Here is a 17406-nt window from a genome sequence, read left to right as displayed (position 1 = left end):
TCTGGTATGTTCTGTTTACATTTCATGAAGTGATAGAGCTGGTGCCCACTGATGACTTACATCTTTAACAACAGGACACAATATGTGTAGTTTAATTCTTATAAAAGGCTGAGTAATAAGCAAACGTTACTCAAACAGAAGTGAACAGTGCATTTGTTGGGGAATATTTTCCGCTGTGGATTAATACACTGATGCTCTGGTGAGTATTTGCAGCAGCAGGATGGTGCACGTGAGATCTAAAATAAACCGAAGCACCCAGGTTCATTGCAATGAAGGAACATGCCACTTTGTGTAACTCAATAACGTGTTTAAAATAGCTTTTTGTAACTACAATGGCGGCCTGTTGCATTGAGAAGTGATGCACATCAAGGGAAGACTTGCTAGAACGATGAATTCAATGTTTCATGTCTTTTTGTGTTATTTGTTCACAAAAAGAAACAGTAGGTTTAGTAGTAGTTACAGTAGGGCACATGTGATTACCAGTGTATGTAAAGCACTTCCCAAATAAACTTTGTTATAAATGATTAATATGTAGTTAGCTCAATTTCTCTCCAAAATATGATTTGCGTATTCAAAGACTTAAAAAGGCACATGAACAACACGCAGGGTCAAGATCCTGTCCTTCCTAATGTGTACTTGGGAATCACTGGGCGGGCAGAAGCTAATGCCTCCAGAGAGGTTGCTGTAGTAAAGGTGAGCGAGAAAGACATTTGATCTGAAATACAAACCTTTACCTATGCGACCGTGTTCAAGCCACAGCAGCCGCAATTCAAATGCATGTTGTTCGTCATTAGTGCCGGATTTCCATAGATCCCTATAATGCAGTCCTGCATTGCAGGAAATATGTAAAAATCTATTGACAAGTAGATTTCATTTTTTTTGTCTTTCATTAGTTCTATTTTTAATAACGTATTATATCTTTATGGCTGCAACATTATAACAATTGGAAAGAAAAATGGATGTCTGAAAAAATTCAGAGGATCAGCTTCCCAAATAAATGAGAAATAAGCTGAGCAGTAAAATGTGGTATGCCCTTTGTCATCTGTAATGTCCAACACAAATATTTAGCGTGCCGTTATGAATTAAAATTGTATGTATTCTGGGTCATAATTTCTCACCACATGCTTTGTTGCGTTTACTGGCGCAGTGTTGTCTCCCACAACACTTTTTCATATCAAAATCCGAGCACCATTTTGTTTCACTGCCTGGGAACGTTAGCTAGCTATCCGTGGCATGACAGGTTTGTCTCTACCTGACAATATGTTGGGATTGGCGTGATGATATTCAAACACAGCTGAATTATTGAAATTATTATGCATTTTAATGACGTTTTTTTTAAATTCTTGAGCACATTTAGATATAAAAATACCTCAATTATTCTTTTAAATTTAATCTTACCATTTGGCAGTACCCCTGCGGCCAACTAGATGGTGCTCTGAGGTCCCCTAGTGGCTTGGGAATAGTTGCTTTACACCGTCCTGATGTCAGCAATACTCACTAGTGCACCGGATGTGTATTACTCCCCGGCTACAAATAGTCCCAGTCAAATACACCATTTACCCCGCTCTGCCTTATTCTTGACTGGTTTTAAAGATATGTGTCTTCAGTACGAACAGGTGGGCTTGGAACAGAGTGCCACAGATAGGCCGGGCTATTTGGAACAGTATGACAAACTAAATCATTGTTGCTTTTGATCTTTTCATGATTTAATTTAAAAAATGTAAAGTGTGGATGGAAAAATAATAAATCCGGACAGTGACAAGATATGGAATATGTTTAACGGAGTTGAAAAAATAAATCTATTTACACACCTATTTCATGTTATATAATAAGATGGGACATTTGTTATTTGCTGTGCTACTGCATTTCCGTTGAAGGACAATGAAAAGAGTAAAGACCAAACATGCAATCATCTCTGGTATTCTACCTTCCCTCCGGCAGGTTGTTCTCCATCCAGGCTTCCAGAACCAATCTGATTGGGACAATGACTTGGCTCTGATCCAGCTGAAGGAGCCTTTGGTTATGAGCGATAAAGTGACCCCCATCCCCCTGCCAGAGAGAGGCCAGGACCTGGCAGACACCGTGAGGGGGTCAGGGATCATCACCGGCTGGGGGATCTTCTTCACCCTTGCTACTTCACTCAAACACCTTGTACTTCCCCTGGTCAGTCACTCTGGCTGTAAGGCAGAATATGAAGGTAGCGAGCTCACACCATCTGTAGACGACAACATGTTCTGCACCGGACCCAACATGTATGAGGAAAATGTTTGTTTTGGCGACGCGGGAAGCGCTCTGGCTGTCAAAGATGCTGAAATTGGGGACATCTACGCTGCGGGGATCCTTTCCTTTGACAAGTCCTGCAAGCGCTACAAGTACGGAGTCTATATGAAGATTTCCTCGTATTTGCCCTGGATCCACAGTGTCATCAGAGGAGATACAGAGAAATCACCTGCTCTGCGCTCTGATGCAATGTCTAAGATGTACTCATGGCAGCCATAGAGCCTCAGCCTCTGTTCTTTAGAGTCTGTAGAGAAATCATTGTAATGTCCGAGAATCAGTGAATTTTATTAAATGCTGTGTTCTGTCACTTTAATGTTTTGATCAGAGAGGAAAAAATATTAAAAAATCCAGTATTTGAAATTCGTCTTGTTTGCCATAATACACACAAATTGCCCTCCGAAGAACAACGGCATCATATCAGTATTGACCAGTATCAGCAAATGACCAAAAACGACATGTTTACATTATAGCAGCAATAGTAATTATAAAGGAGGAAGTAGTGTGACATTGTTATTAATCCAGCTCCCTTTTCCATTATTTCCACTACTATAACTGTCACTTTTCATTTGTACAAATGACTCGAGTGGAGTAACTCTATGAAAGCCCAACAAGAAAGACAAAGTGTGCGCTGTTATCCCCACATTTACACGATTACTGCGCCTCGCCTCTCTATGATGGCTGGTGTGTGATTGTTTAGAACAGATGCAAACACTTGAGATGTTTGGTTCTGGGGATGGATGGGTCAACAAAATGTTGGACTTTAACACAGGAGATCTACCGACATGACCGTGATCTTTCCATAAACTTAATTTTGGAGGCCTCTTTGATTTAGTAGTCGACCGCTGTGCCCACATTACATGTTTAACTGTTAGAAGGTTAACTTTCGAAAAGAACTTGAGGGCGTCAAAGGTTGAGACAACATTTCATCATGTGCAGTCATCAGCGTGAAAGCAAAGGTTGACGATGGAATAGAAATGAATGACACAACTCAGAATCTGATGTTTTCAAGTGTTGCTCACAGATGGGGTTTTTTCCCCCCAACAGCAGTAGTGGGACTGCTGTTTTAAATATTGTGATGTACACAGTGTTACTCTGTGCACAGTGATTAACCTGCTGACCCTAACTATTGTTAGATATCCCAATTATTCACTCTTAGTGCCGCCCATAAAGACTGGTTGGCTCAGTTGTTTCTTAAACAAAAAAACAAAGCAGAAGTTTGTAAGAGCAACACCTCACCCTTTTGAGTTGATTCACAAAATGTGTAACTCCACAGCGCCGTGTCAGCACTAAAGAATGGTCTGACTCCACACGTTATCATTCTGCTATAGGGGGGAAAAATGCTCTGCCTTGTTTGTATTTCTTTAAACCAATCACAATCGTGTTGGGCAGCGCTAGGCAGAGGATGCAGCGATAGCGGCCTTGCAAAATATATAGTGCAGATAGCGGAATTGGAGGAGAATGAAATAGGAGGCCAATGGCAGACTTATACCCACAGTCTAGATCCGGCGTGTCAGACTGCAAAGTCAGAGATGCCGGCAGCAGTTCAGAGGTCTGGAAGCAGTCGATACTTAAATGTAATTCACAAGTTCACAAGTAGGACGTCAATATCAGTGTGGATGTAGCTTTTTTTATCGGCTCCAAAATGGAACTACTGTACTGCTGAAGCACCATGACATTTCTCGTGTTTTTGTTTTTTATCACAGAGGCAAAGGCTGTTACAGCTGTAATGGAAAAGAAAAAAGAAATAACGAGTACAAGCAGTTCAAGGTTGTCTGTGTACCTTGGAAACAACAAGAACATCTGCGTTTAACCCGTTGGACCCGAGCTGATCCCACGGGGGGCTGTTTTAGAGTGTGTAGCATTCAGCGTGTCGTAGAAAGCATTTTTCATAAAGAAATATGATTATTGCTCCAGACATTTTAAATATCGAATTAACGGGAAAAGTCCGAGCAACATCATCATAACAGCCATTGTAAACACTGCAAACACAATTATACATGTACTAATATCATATCTGGACGATATCTAGAAGATTTGCCACAATTTTGGCCAAAAATCGACGATCTATGCTCACTCTATGGCTCTCTCATCACGGAGCATGATCGCACATGGCGGCTGAACACATGCAGGAGGGGCACGATTCGACCCGGAAACGCACAGCGGCGTCCAAATTATTCTCTTTCAAACCGTTCAAAAGTTATGGGTATGCATGCCAACATCAGCCACAGGTCACGAGAAAAAAAATTGGGTAAAAAAAAAACTTACGTTTTGACGGTTTTGGCGACGAAAAACGGATTTATTCCAGCGGATTTCGGCGCAGCTCTTTCCTCCATGTTGTGCTGCATGCCTGTGAGTGAGATCAATGCGCTGGCGGAATGAATGACAAAATGGCAGACGATTCTGTGGGGTGGAGCAATCCATGTAGAGAGGGGGGTTCGCCCAGCATTTTGCGATTTTTAGCCAGTAAACAGACCCGGATACGATCAAACACCCCTGCATGGCTCCCGTTGGACTATCCCGCATCTAAAAATGTCTCACACGAGTAAATCGGCCTTACCAGGGTCACATGACACACATTATGAGCCATTTATTGTTATGAATGACAGATATGACACATCATAACTGCTCAAAATTATTCAAAATGGTGTCAAACTGATTTATTAGGATTATTGAACACTCTTAGTGATAAGAAAAGTGAATATATAGTTAATATGTAGTTATATAGTATATGAAATGAGTATACAGCAAAATCATAAAATCATAATTTTGATTTTTATGACCATTTATGCTGGCCTTTCTTCACTCAATCGAAGTAAAATATGTTGTGGGGACATGTAACACGTGTTGTTCTATGACTGTGGTGTGATTTTAGATTTGCAGCTGCATTATTTAAAAAAAATTTGTGCTTTTTTTCAGGCAAACCTAGAAATTTTTCAATTTGAGCTGTGCCATAAGTATATCAGTTATTAACCAGTAACATATACACAATATTTACACAATTAAACACATCTCACAAGTGTTACCAGTATTCTAGCATCAAAATTATTAAAATAGACCTTGTAGTTAGAGCTCAGGACTCTTTTGCGTATGGCTATGCAATTTTCGCGAAGAGGCCTAAAAATAGGGCTAGGGCCCAAGAACCTTTTAAGCCCGAGCGGAGACCATTTGGGCTTCCAGTACCGGTACCGAGGTTCCGAATGGACTTTTCATCAAATAATATGAAAAATGGCCCAGACATGTAAAATACCGAAAAAAAAAAAAAAAGTCCGAGCAAAATCATCATGCCGGTCTTTTTACGCAATTATACACAGTATACACAAACTAACTCAATACACTAGAAGATTTATCACAATATCAGGATTTTTCTGCAAAAAATCCGCCAACTATGCAGCAGAAATTCATCTTTCATCACAAAGCCGGTAGCGAAAATGGCCGAAGGAGACATGAAATCGCATGAGGGCTAGATACGGCGTCGACCCAGCGTGTCCAAATAGACCTCCGACAAAGCATTCAAAGGTCACAGGACAAACCCCAAGAAACCACACACTGCTCTCGAGAAATACAATTGAAAATCTACATACCTTTTGGCGATTTTCGTCCAGAAAAAAACAGTTAATCCATTGAAAGTTGCTGCAGCGCTATAGTCCGTTTCCTGCTCTGTCTGCCTGCATTGAAATGAACGTGCTGTGACCTGGCATGCAAAAATGGCCCGCATTCTTCGCCTGGACCATCCTATTTTTCGCATGGGGGTCGAGCCCACCTTTTCAAGATTTTTACTGACTATTGTCCCTCAGCATTCCAAATAACACCCCTGACGGCTTTCAATGGACTATTCCGGACCCAACGACGTGTCATATACCTAAATCGGCCAATCACAGGCCTTACAAATCACACATACACACTGAGTCAGAGCAGGTTTTTTTCATGAATGACACATATGACATCTGGAAATAACTGAACATGGCTGAAAATTATTGCAAACTGCTTTATTATGATGTATTGAACACTCGTAGTGATAAAGCAAGTGAATATATAGTTAATATGTAGTTATATAGTATATAAAATGAGTATACAGCAATGCAACAATTGGTTCCGAAAATCAAAATTATGATTTTTATGACCATGTATGCTGGCCTGCTTCACTCAATCGAAGTAAAATATGTTGTGGGGACATGTAACACGTGTTGTTCTATGACTTTTGTGTGGTTTTAGGCCAAGTTAGGCATTATTAAAAAAAAAAAAGTTCAATAAAAGTGCTTTTTTTCAAGCGAACCTGGAATTTTTGTCAATTTCAGCTGTGCCATAAGTGTATCAGTTATTAACCAGTAACATATACACAATATTTCCACAATTTAACACATCTCACAAGTGTTACCAGTATTCTAGCATAACAATTATTAAAATAGACCTTGTAGTTAGAGCTTGGACTCTCTATGGGTATGTGTATACAATTTCCGAGCAGAGGGCTAAAAATAGGGCTAGGGCTTAAGAGCAGTTAGTAGCATCAGGATTACTCAGACGTTAAAGAAAGGTCAAGACCTTGCGAATGAGCTAACAAAGAAGAAAGTTTAGGCACACAAAGAAAAAGAAGAGCAGTGAGTTTAACAGTCTGTCAGAGTTTGAGAAATGCTTTCCAAGGTTATCTCAGCAGCATATTTAGCACTATGGATCAGTTCTTGTACCTCCACCTCAGCTGAGGATCCGTTCATGACCAGAGCTCTGCAGCTGATGTCTGAGACCCCGCTCATTGACGGGTAAGTGGAAATGTCTTTTGTAGAGTAAAGTGCGCTTTGCATTTTGGTTCTAATGATGTACCGTTTGCTATATGAGCAACAACAGCAGCAGTAAACAATTATGTACTTTGGTAAAAGCCCACTTCTGGAAGCAATTTCTAGTGCTAATCTGGGCAAAGTTTTCGTCCCTGCTGTTAAATCACTGTTGATGACGAGAGTTTTGAGAAAAGGATCTGTGAGGGTGTGACCTTTTAACTTTCTGGTCTTTCAGCCATAACGACCTGCCATGGCAGCTCCGTATGCAATTCAACAACGAGCTCAACAAAGTGGATCTTAACACTCTGGAAACGACACACACCAACATCCCTAAAATCAAGGAGGGACGGCTGGGAGCGCAGGTATGTACAGAACATAATGTACTTGTCACGATTTATGTTTTGATTTAGTGATGTATTCTGTTTTATTGAGATGTTCCATGTGTCTTGCACTTTATTTCCTGCCTTTGTCTGTCTTACCCCTGTGAGGGTCGGCCCTTCCCCTAATTAGACACTGCTGCGTTCAACCACCTGCACCTCCTCAGTCTGCTTCACTTCACTTTCTGCCCCTCTCTGTTCCTCTCGTGGTTGTCTGCCCCACCCTTATTTGAAACCTGCTGTGTCTAATCACCTGCACCTTCCCTGTGTATTTAAACCCTGTGTGTCCCTTGGCTCAGTGTTTTCCAGGTAAGCTCTTGTAAAAGAAATACTGTGTCTCACACTCCAGGTTATATTCTGTAAACAAAGCATATCCAATCAATCATCAATAAAGCAATAAAAAGGGATGCGGTTCAAATAAGGAACGCAGCTTTGTAAACCCTCCCTGGATACACAGCGGTGCTGATAATTCATGCATAATATTTTGTTCCTCTTTCAGTTCTGGTCGGCCTATGTTCCCTGTGACTCTCAGTACAAAGATGCTGTCAGACAAACACTGGAGCAGATAGATGTGGTTCACAGGATGTGTCAAAAATACCCTGAAACCTTCATGTTTGCCACCAGTAGCAAAGGTGAGACGCGGCGTACTAGTAATTTCAGAGACATTTGCCACCTCTCGTAATCACCCATCTCATCTCATCTCATCTCTCATGTCTGCACTGCACAGACATCATGGACGCCTTCAACATGAACAAGACAGCCAGTCTGATCGGGGTGGAGGGGGGTCACTCCCTGGACAGCAGTCTGGGCACACTGCGCACCATGTACCAGCTGGGGGTCCGCTACCTCACAATCACTCATTCATGCAACACACCCTGGTAAGAGCCAGCCGCACACAGCAGATTTACCCCATCAAACAAAAGAAATCACACTTAAGTCAATGAAAGCAGCAAATCCTCACTTGTGAGAAGTTGAAACCAAGACTTGTTTTGCCACTGAAAAATAAAACTGTTATCGACTAAACGATTCATCATTTCAGCCCCATTTTTCTTTTTGGTTAGATTAATCTATAATAATGCATCATATTCTGGCTCTTCATATGTGTTGTATGTAGTCTTAATGTGTAACCTGCCAGGCACTGTAGAGGAAAATTAGCCTGTATGACTAAATCATTTTTACATAAAAGTTACAATAAGTGTCAATTAGATGTCGTGGAGTCAAAAGTACAAACTATCATGAAATCACAATACCCAAGTACGAGTACCTCAGATACATTTACTTAGTTACATTCCACCACTACCCTATGCACATAAACAGGTCAATGTCACACTTAAACAACAACATAAACGAATGCAGAAGGTGAAGAGCTGCCTTACATATGAAACACAGTAGTTTTAATACTGTTATTCAGTCGCAACAATTGATGAACTGTTGCCCTTTTAGCTATTAGTTAGCCTCGGTCGTGTATGTGTGGCGTGTTTCCATCAGACGTCATGGTCCGTTTAGATTGTGCTGTCGGGAGTTTTGGGGGATTCCTGCAGGCCTGTTGAGCTCTCAAGCAGCAGTATCAGGTTCCCTCATCACTTTAGGTGGCTAAATGTGGTGTAACTGTAGAAGAAAACCTGATGAATTATACATAAGGAAGTGGAAAAAACGAATTCTCCCTGACACCAAAGTACTTAAGTATGTAAGTAACTGTTTTTTTCTCATCAGGGCGGATAACTGGCTTGTTGACACTGGATCAGAGCCATCTCAACATAGTGGCCTGTCCCCATTTGGCAAGGTCAGTGAACAAGCAGGGTTGGGCAAATTAATCTTTAAAAGTGTAATAAGTTACACATTAGTGTCTTCCAGCTTGAGTGTATTACAAGCACGACCAAACTTTACTTCAAGTATGTGTAAAATAAAATGTCAGCACACACAATTACAATGATGCCTTGTTCTAGCACAACTGTGTTTTGACAACCAAACATCTTCCATAAAATATTACTATAAGAAAGTAAATCAGATTTCATATGACTTTTTGATGCTGAACACATCTCTTAAACAATACTTTCTGTTATTTCATGAACGGGTGAACTAGTGACATTAGAAACAAAAGAAATAAGGATTTTCGCAAGTTTTATATTTTTGGTAGCATGAATATATTTTAATCGAAATAATCATTGTTCTTGCTTACAACAGCAACTAATAGTGGAAATGAACCGTCTGGGGATGCTGATCGACCTGGCTCATGTGACTGAAGCAGTGATGAACCAGGTGCTGGACATGTCTGAAGCTCCGGTCATCTTCAGCCACTCCTCCGCCTACAGCATCTGTCCACACAAGAGGAACGTCCCAGATAATGTTCTCATTAGAGTGGTGAGTGCTACGAGCAAGGGGCCCCAACTACACACTTCTTTTGTAAGGGGTCACAAGCCAAAACGGTTGGGAACAGTTGGTTTAATTTACAACGATATACTGCATATTAATGTGACTCAGCTACTTTCCACCACTGACATTGAAAATTGGCACCTTGTGTCCAGTTTAACTGACACATGCATAAAGTAGGTTTCCTGGTTAAAGGCCATGAACCAGGAAACAAGAAGGCGGTTATTGTGCAGCACTGTAATATAACAAAAACAGATAAGAAGCAACTCGGTTATGACCAAGAGACATGCACTTTGATAGATGAGAGAAAAGGGAGGTCAATACCCTCCAGTCATGTAACATCCTGTCTGTCTCTCCAGAATGAGACGGAAGGAATCGTCATGGTGAACTTCTACAATGACTATGTGACCTGCAGCAAGACTGCCAACATCTCGCATGTTGCTGGTAAACGACTGTTATGATCATGATAGCTGCTGTAAACCTGGTTGAATATTAACATTTATCATTCTTTCTATAACCCCCCCCCCCCCCTGTGTGTCCATCCCATTTACCTTCATGTTTACTGCTCTCATCATAGATCACTTTGACCATATAAAGAAAGTGGCCGGGGCGGGCGTCGTTGGTTTTGGTGGCGATTACGACGGGGTTACAAGGTGAGTTCAAAGCATTCAAACTTTCACTGAAACCTAAAAGACAACAAACACTCAACTGTGAAACTGTATTTCTCTGCATGTCATCCTCTCAGACTACCAGAGGGTCTGGAGGACGTGTCCAAGGTGCCCAAAGTGGTGGCTGAACTGCTGAGGAGAGGATGGACTGATGAGGAGATCAAAGCTGCTCTGGGAAACAACCTGCTCAGAGTCCTAAGCAAGGCTGAGAAGGTGAGACTTACGTACACACACACACACGCGCATTATCTGGATTTAGGCTTGGAGCCTACAAATTTATAAATAGACAGTTACAAACTAGAACATTTGGATTTGATTACTTTTAACGTATGCTTTTGGTCAATAATGATGTGCATGGTGTACTGCCACACCCCGGAGTACACTTTTACTCTTCAAGATCTTAGTAATCATGATATTCAGGAATTTCTTTCCCGTGTCAAAAGTAATCCAGGGATAGTTATTTCAGTGGAAACAGGAACCACTAGCAGCCAGTGGTGGAATTTACTCAAGTACTCTACTTGAGTTTTTTCATTTTATGTTACTTTCTACTTTTACCCGATCGCATATCAGAGAGAAATATTGTAAATCTTTACCGCAGTAAATGTATTACTTGACAGACATGATTTTACATGTAAAACATTTGATTTTATATAATACGAGGGACTACTGTAGAATATACTACACTATATACAATTGTTAAATTTAGCTCCACCTCGACCAACTACTACATTAAAATGCCTCGCACACATTAATGCATCAATAATGATAATTATCCAATATGATAGTTTAACACTCACAGAGGCCATTTTCATGCATTATGACTACCGATTATTTTCTAATTGTGCAAAGCTTTTTTTCCTCATAAAAACTGAACATGTATGATGATTGACATGCCTAACTTATCCTGGAAATAGCACATAGCACAACTCTCACTTTTAACAATCCATTATATGCATCTTGTACTTTCTGTACCTGGTGGCCACAACAGTGAAAAGCTGATCAGTCAAAAGCAGTAAAACAATTATACGTAGGTGCATACAAATAAAAGGTTTGGATTTCTGTTCAGAACCCTGCAGCTGAATTACAGATTGGAATCATAAAAGTAAACAGAATTGGCTCTTTTTATCAGGAAGGACTCGGTGCTTTGGTAGCAGGTGGACCCTGTGAGTCAACGTACACACACCTGTCTCTGTCTACTGCCTGACGGTCCAATCTTTGTGTGTGTCAGGTCCGTGACGGTCTCCAAGGCAAGAGTCCGGATGACGTTCCTATTCCATATGATGAGGTGCAGAACTCGTGCAGGACGAGCTATGGTTACCGCAATGCTGGAGCCGTCCACTCACTCAGCACACTGGCCCTTGTGCTCACACTGGCTCTCCAGGCTTTTATCACATCAACAGTTTCATAAGCTGCTCATCACGACAGCTGATGGCATGTACGTGAAGAATTTGTCTGCGAGTACAAATAAAGTCTGATTTAAATGTCGGGATGACTTCCACAGATGCTCTCTGTTCTCAGAATCACTAAATAGTTTCACTTTACTGTTTAAATGTTTTTATAAACAGCTTGTTTTTATCTGATTTTAAAGGTTTTCTGCAGGTTAGCTTTACTACAATTGACCAAAAAACTGGCCCAACAGTTTTACAGTCATCAGGAAAACAAAGACAGCAACACGGTGATTATCATGTGGGACCAAGTTCAGTTTATTGATCTCCTCCATCTGTTTTATCTCACCATAACACTGTCAGATAGAGACTGCTGTGGGCAAATGTTGGTGTGTGATGACAATGATACACCAGTGTAATCTGAATACACACACACACACACACACTATTATTCCTCAACATCTGTAGACTGACATTTCCACATGAGGTAGTACAGTGCATAGCGCCATCTAGTGGTCCGAGAGGGTAACAACTAAGGAGACAAAACATCTCAACCCAAAGTTTTGGTGATTTGCATGTTTTGAATGTAATTTACGCTTTAGGCTGGTAGGAACATCTGACCTGAAGGTTAGGATACAAACAAGGCAACAGTTCTTCGTCACTAAGGTTTTTCACTTGTTAAGGACATTGAGAATTAAGAGGATATGAAAAGAACAATACATGATTTTCTCTGACCAACTGGACGAGTTTCAGTCGATACAAAAGCATCTTTAGCACATTTAGCGAACTATTACACCAAATCTTCTATAGGCCGAACCAGTGGTGTGTTTTTCTCCTATTATTTAAGGCAACCGTGACATTTTCATCATCCCCTCAGTAACAAACTACTCTAGAAAGAACTAGTTTCTCTTCACAAGATGCTATGGCATTAACAGGCAGAATGTCGTCACAAACACGATACATCAAATACAGAAAAAACACCTACGGTTGTATTAGGCCGTTATTGTGAAAATATCTAATGCCCTTCAGTTAAAGTTGGTACTGCTGAATTTTACTGCTGAATTTTAAAGCTTTTCAACCACACTTTTCTTAATACTCTTTTCTATATATTACAAAATGACACAACTTAATCATTACAAGACAAGAGAGGGGATTACATTGTGTCTGCCAGTTACAGTGGTTAGTACATTGCCAATGTATTGGCTACTTTAAGTGTTTCAACAGACACGTAATGCAAAAATAGCACCTTTAAATCAGCTTGTAACACAGTGGTCTACAGAATAAACAGAATTCACTGCCTGATATCTGGTGTTATTTTCCAAATTCTTCTCAGCGAAATAGTTTCCTTTGACTCAGTCGTCATATTCAATGACCAGTGCATCATTAAGCGCCCTCTTGTGTGCTTCACAAGTATAACAAGACTCCACAAAGACAGTGTGGACTAGTTTAGTGTGTCCTCGGGATCCTCTCAGCACTGACTCACTGCTGGTGAATCAGACGGACAGACTCAATGGAAAGTGCATGAGCAGCTAATAAGTGGACAAAGGACTGCAGCTCACATGATCTCCAGCATCCGCACGATTGAGCGAGCTTCTCTGGTGAAACTCGTGTCTGACTATTCAGTGTGAATGCCCCGACACAGACCAGCAGCGTGACCTCCACTGCATTGGCCAAAGAGTGAGAGCATATTTAAGGGAATTCACCACATAAGAACACGCATAACATGCAATGTTACAGTTCAACCCTCACCTGAGGTTTGGACGACAAAACTCTTTAGCTTAAAGAAGGCCACTGCTTTTCAGCGCATAATGAAGGGAGAAAATAACAGCACAGCAATGGGCTTCAAGTGTAAAATGCAACAAGAGGAGACTGAAAATTGACAAACTTGGAGGCATCGCTCTGAAGCGCACTCCATCTGAGCCCAGGTCAGTTCTTCAGTTGAGTTACCAATGACTTAGAAAATAATTAAATGAAGGCCGATGGTAAACTGTCTGTAGAGGTATGAAGGAGGACGGATAATCCAAGTCTGTACAGAGGAGGAGGAGGATGAGGATGAGGAGGCTCCGTCAGCAGAGTTAAGATATGACCTCGTTCTCGTGTCCCTGTGTTTCACTGCGTGACAGCAGAGGGGAACGAGTTGGTACAGCCATCCTATAAGGCAAATTGTCTTTCGTCAACATCCTCCTGGTAGCAGAGACCAAACGGGAATAGTTATCGGGGTTGTACTCTGATAAAGGTGGGCGGGCGCAGAGTAACGGCAGGTTGTCCCTGTCAGGCCGGGACAGGAAGAGAGAAGGCCGGCGTTGACTCTCGCCTTCCTTCAGGGAGTCTGGGAGCGGCTTGCGTTTGCTTTCAGGCAGGAGCATTATGCAGAGAACAGAGAGGACGGCGAAGGAGGCGAAGACAACATGGTGGAGAAAGTAGCCACTGTTATTCTGGAGCTCCATCAAGGAGGAGGCGGCCATGCCAACACAACCGGCTGCCAGCACCAGGCCAAGGCAACCACCTCTGGCAGAGAGAGGGAAGAGGAGAACAGAAATCACCAAGGCGGAATAATCAGACATTACTTTATATCTTGTGTTGACATTTTTCTGTATCTCTATACTTGCCAACTTTCATACCCCGTCTGTAGGACTTAAACCCAAGCCTTAGTGTTCCTACAACTGTTCTGGGCACTGTAGTTTTTAGCACATGATACTCAAACAGAAGTAATTGCGCATTTGAACGCGACTAATACACATTCAAAATAAGCTCTATCAGGCTTCAGCAACACAGGCCATACTTCTCAGTGGGATTAATTCATCGTTCATTTTGGTCTTTTCATGGGATTTGTTGACTGTCAGAAAAATATATCAACAGCCTCATCACTTTTGTCACACAGACGCTTACCGAACCACGGTCGGCATCACCTCACAGGCAAAGAACGCACTGAGCATGGCGAGAGCTTGAGAGAACAGCAGACCCACGACGGAGAGCACCAGCACCAGGCCTCCGTGCAGATCTGACACATAAAAAAAAGACAACAGACTCATGTGCAACAATTATGACTGTAGCACAATTTACAGCTGAGATAATCAACATTTTCTGGCCTGGTATCCAGATGTTATTTAAAGTAAAATGAAGTTAATGCAAACAAGAGATGAGGATGTCATTTACACTGAGTGAGGGCCAGCAGCAGCAGCGACGACAGCCCAGTGATGATGGCAGAGAGCAGCAGCATACCACGCCGACCAAAGTGATCGACAGACAAGCAGATGAAGATGCAGGCCAGAGCTCCGGTTATCACTCGGAGGAAGTAGACAAAGTAGAAGTTGGAGGAATAACCGTGCAGGTTTCTGGTGAAACAGTACTGGATCCCTGTTCCAATGAAGCTGAAGGAGAGATAAGAGGAAGAGAACATTCACTATGAAGCCCAACATTCAACACACACACGCATGTCACTTTTATCATGAAATGGAAGGCCTGCATCTCATGGACAAGTCGGGTGAACTTTACTTTTTCACACTGAGCATACAAACTCACAGCGTGAAGCTCAGGATGAGGCAGTTCTTCCAGATAACACGAGTCCGACGCAGCTCCAGAACGGAAAAGTAGGCTGGCCGACAGTCTTCTCCGTATGCTGAATCTATCTCTAGAAGCCGAAGAAGAGGCGAAAAAAACCTGAGAATAATTAAACATATCCACATGGAGCCTGGGTGTAATTCAGGACGGTTTAAAGGATTAAAGGATTAAAGGAGTGGTAAAAATCCATTTGTTTTACATTTTACTAGTGGCTGCAATTGTTCTATGCTAAATGACATTGAATCAACATATGGATTAAACTAGAACCACCACCTCACAGTTGTAAGCCTCCGCCAACCAGTCAAGCTGCGGTTTACATTGTCGTCAGTCCAAACAGTCCCCACTTATCCTCTTTTATCCTATTCAACATCTTGCATCACTGTACAATACAGACTTCATGAGGACCGATTCCTCGCTCTTACACTTGAAAGAAACATGCATTCAGCAGAACGTTTATGCAATAATGTAATTTATATATTACTATATTAGTATATTACGTCTGCATCCAAGTCAATCAGATAAGCAAACACTTATAATCTCCACAACAGATGGATTTGATGAAGTACTAAACATGTCATGTGGTAAACCATGATCAGTCAAGTTTAGAGGTTATACCCGGTACAGCCTGGAGCAAACAATGTTGGGCTAACTTGATTTTGATTCATCGTTTATGTCATTTTTCTAGCACAAATGCCTTAAAAATATTGGTTCTAGCCGTTCTGTTGTGAGGATGTTCTGCCTTTGTGTTTTATGTCATTGTCAGCTGGATGACTTTGGGTTCTGGACTGTTGGACAAAACATAACAGCCGAAGAAATACATAAATATAAAATAATTGGTTGTAGAAAATAATTGTTATTTTCAGCCTTAATTTGCATTCGTGTGGGAATACCTACGAAAAAGAACTCTGATGACAGCAAGGATATCAACAATATTTAGGTTGGCAAGATTTATTCTGCCTAAAGAGAGTGTGAAGAACAAGATGGACGGAGTTTAGACATTATGAGGAAAGAAAAACAGGTATTGCTTTGAGTCGTTATGAGTCTTTTGTGACTAAAACAGACTAAACATTTCCTGTACTCGGGTAGTACAGGAAATGTTTAGTACGTTTCCTGTGCAGAGACATGAATGAAAAGAGACATTTCATTCATGCTCTAGGTAATGTTATATCAAGACAATGATACATGTTTTCCCAATATTTTAATGGTTTATTACATGACTTGTTTTAAACTTTTCTCATGAAAGAAAAACTTTCAGACCAGTTTGTGTGTGTGTTCATTCACATGCGCGCATGCGCGTGCGCGTGCGTGTACCTGACAGCAGGGTTTCACCAGGGTAGATTTCATCGAGCAGACAAACACCATTCCTGGTGGAGAATTCCTGGAGGCTCCTCTTCACCTGGTGGATCTGAGCTGTGGCCAGCAGCCAGCGAGGAGACTCAGGAAACACTGACGCACAGCTGAGGAAAACAACTCTGTTATCGTACAGACATACAACATTGACACAAACAGTTCAACATTTTTTTTCCCCTGGTACCGTTTTTGGCAACAAAGAAGAAGTTGTCATTGCAACATTGTTTGACATCACTGACACGTACAAAGGCATCAGCATACCATGCTATCCAAGTTGCTGAGATATTTAACATCCTTAGTCGACTCTGCTTTGAGTGACTGAACTGTCTTGTTATGATGTTTGTTCTCAGGTCTCTTCTGTAAAAGCAACTTCCTGACTTCCTGAATAAATACCTAAACTAACTCTGAGTGGTGGTCAACAGAATGTTCCAAGTAGGATCGTATATATTTAAAGACGTGGTTAATTGTGAATTCCAAACTGCAGACAGGCCAAAACTCAATTGTGAGACTGGTACACTGAGCACCAGTGTAGAATAATAAACTTCCCTGAATACACACATGGTGTGTCCACCTCCGCATCCCAAATAGTGAAACCGGACTCACCACCAGTAGGAGAGCAGCAGGAGCAGAGGCACAGTGGCCGCGG

At 41.5% G+C, this 17406-nt stretch overlaps 3 protein-coding genes across 3 annotated transcripts; 2 read left to right on the top strand and 1 right to left on the bottom strand.

Annotated features, from left to right (window-relative positions):
• Positions 1-558: 558 nt before the first annotated feature.
• Positions 559-2499, top strand: LOC142969741 (haptoglobin-like). Its single transcript, XM_076109740.1, has 2 exons — positions 559-693; positions 1942-2499. Exons 1-2 carry the CDS (start codon positions 559-561, stop codon positions 2497-2499), a joined length of 693 nt encoding a protein of 230 aa, XP_075965855.1.
• A 4407-nt stretch (positions 2500-6906) lies between these two features.
• On the top strand, positions 6907-11872 carry LOC142969997 (dipeptidase 1-like). Its single transcript, XM_076110140.1, has 10 exons — positions 6907-7034; positions 7285-7411; positions 7926-8058; positions 8154-8304; positions 9140-9209; positions 9611-9787; positions 10156-10240; positions 10374-10449; positions 10542-10677; positions 11693-11872. Exons 1-10 carry the CDS (start codon positions 6907-6909, stop codon positions 11870-11872), a joined length of 1263 nt encoding a protein of 420 aa, XP_075966255.1.
• Positions 11873-12183: 311 nt separating this feature from the next.
• LOC142969740 (putative solute carrier family 22 member 31) lies at positions 12184-17398 on the bottom strand (the record flags this gene model as incomplete). The annotated part of the gene is made up of 6 exons (XM_076109739.1): positions 12184-14357; positions 14739-14850; positions 15006-15220; positions 15372-15480; positions 16722-16867; positions 17364-17398. Coding segments are annotated over 6 exons (1050 nt in total), but the record flags the coding sequence as incomplete, so codon positions are not given.
• Positions 17399-17406: the final 8 nt, after the last annotated feature.

Source organism: Anarhichas minor, unplaced genomic scaffold (assembly GCF_050575085.1).
Source record: "Anarhichas minor isolate MPS153535 unplaced genomic scaffold, ASM5057508v1 ptg000042l, whole genome shotgun sequence".
Classification (NCBI taxonomy): domain Eukaryota; kingdom Metazoa; phylum Chordata; class Actinopteri; order Perciformes; family Anarhichadidae; genus Anarhichas; species Anarhichas minor.
This window is presented reverse-complemented; position numbering and strand designations above follow the sequence as displayed.

What these genes read in the sequence shown, in the direction of transcription:
- LOC142969997 (XM_076110140.1), top strand. Translation starts at nt 6,907, where the DNA reads ATGCTTTCCAAGGTTATCTCAGCAGCATATTTAGCACTATGGATCAGT. An exon ending in GTTTGCCACCAGTAGCAAAG is followed by an intron (nt 8,059 to 8,153) that starts GTGAGACGCGGC and finishes TGCACTGCACAG; the next exon opens with ACATCATGGACGCCTTCAAC. An exon ending in CATTCATGCAACACACCCTG is followed by an intron (nt 8,305 to 9,139) that starts GTAAGAGCCAGC and finishes TTTTCTCATCAG; the next exon opens with GGCGGATAACTGGCTTGTTG.
- LOC142969741 (XM_076109740.1), top strand. Translation starts at nt 559, where the DNA reads ATGATTTGCGTATTCAAAGACTTAAAAAGGCACATGAACAACACGCAG. An exon ending in GAGAGGTTGCTGTAGTAAAG is followed by an intron (nt 694 to 1,941) that starts GTGAGCGAGAAA and finishes TCCCTCCGGCAG; the next exon opens with GTTGTTCTCCATCCAGGCTT.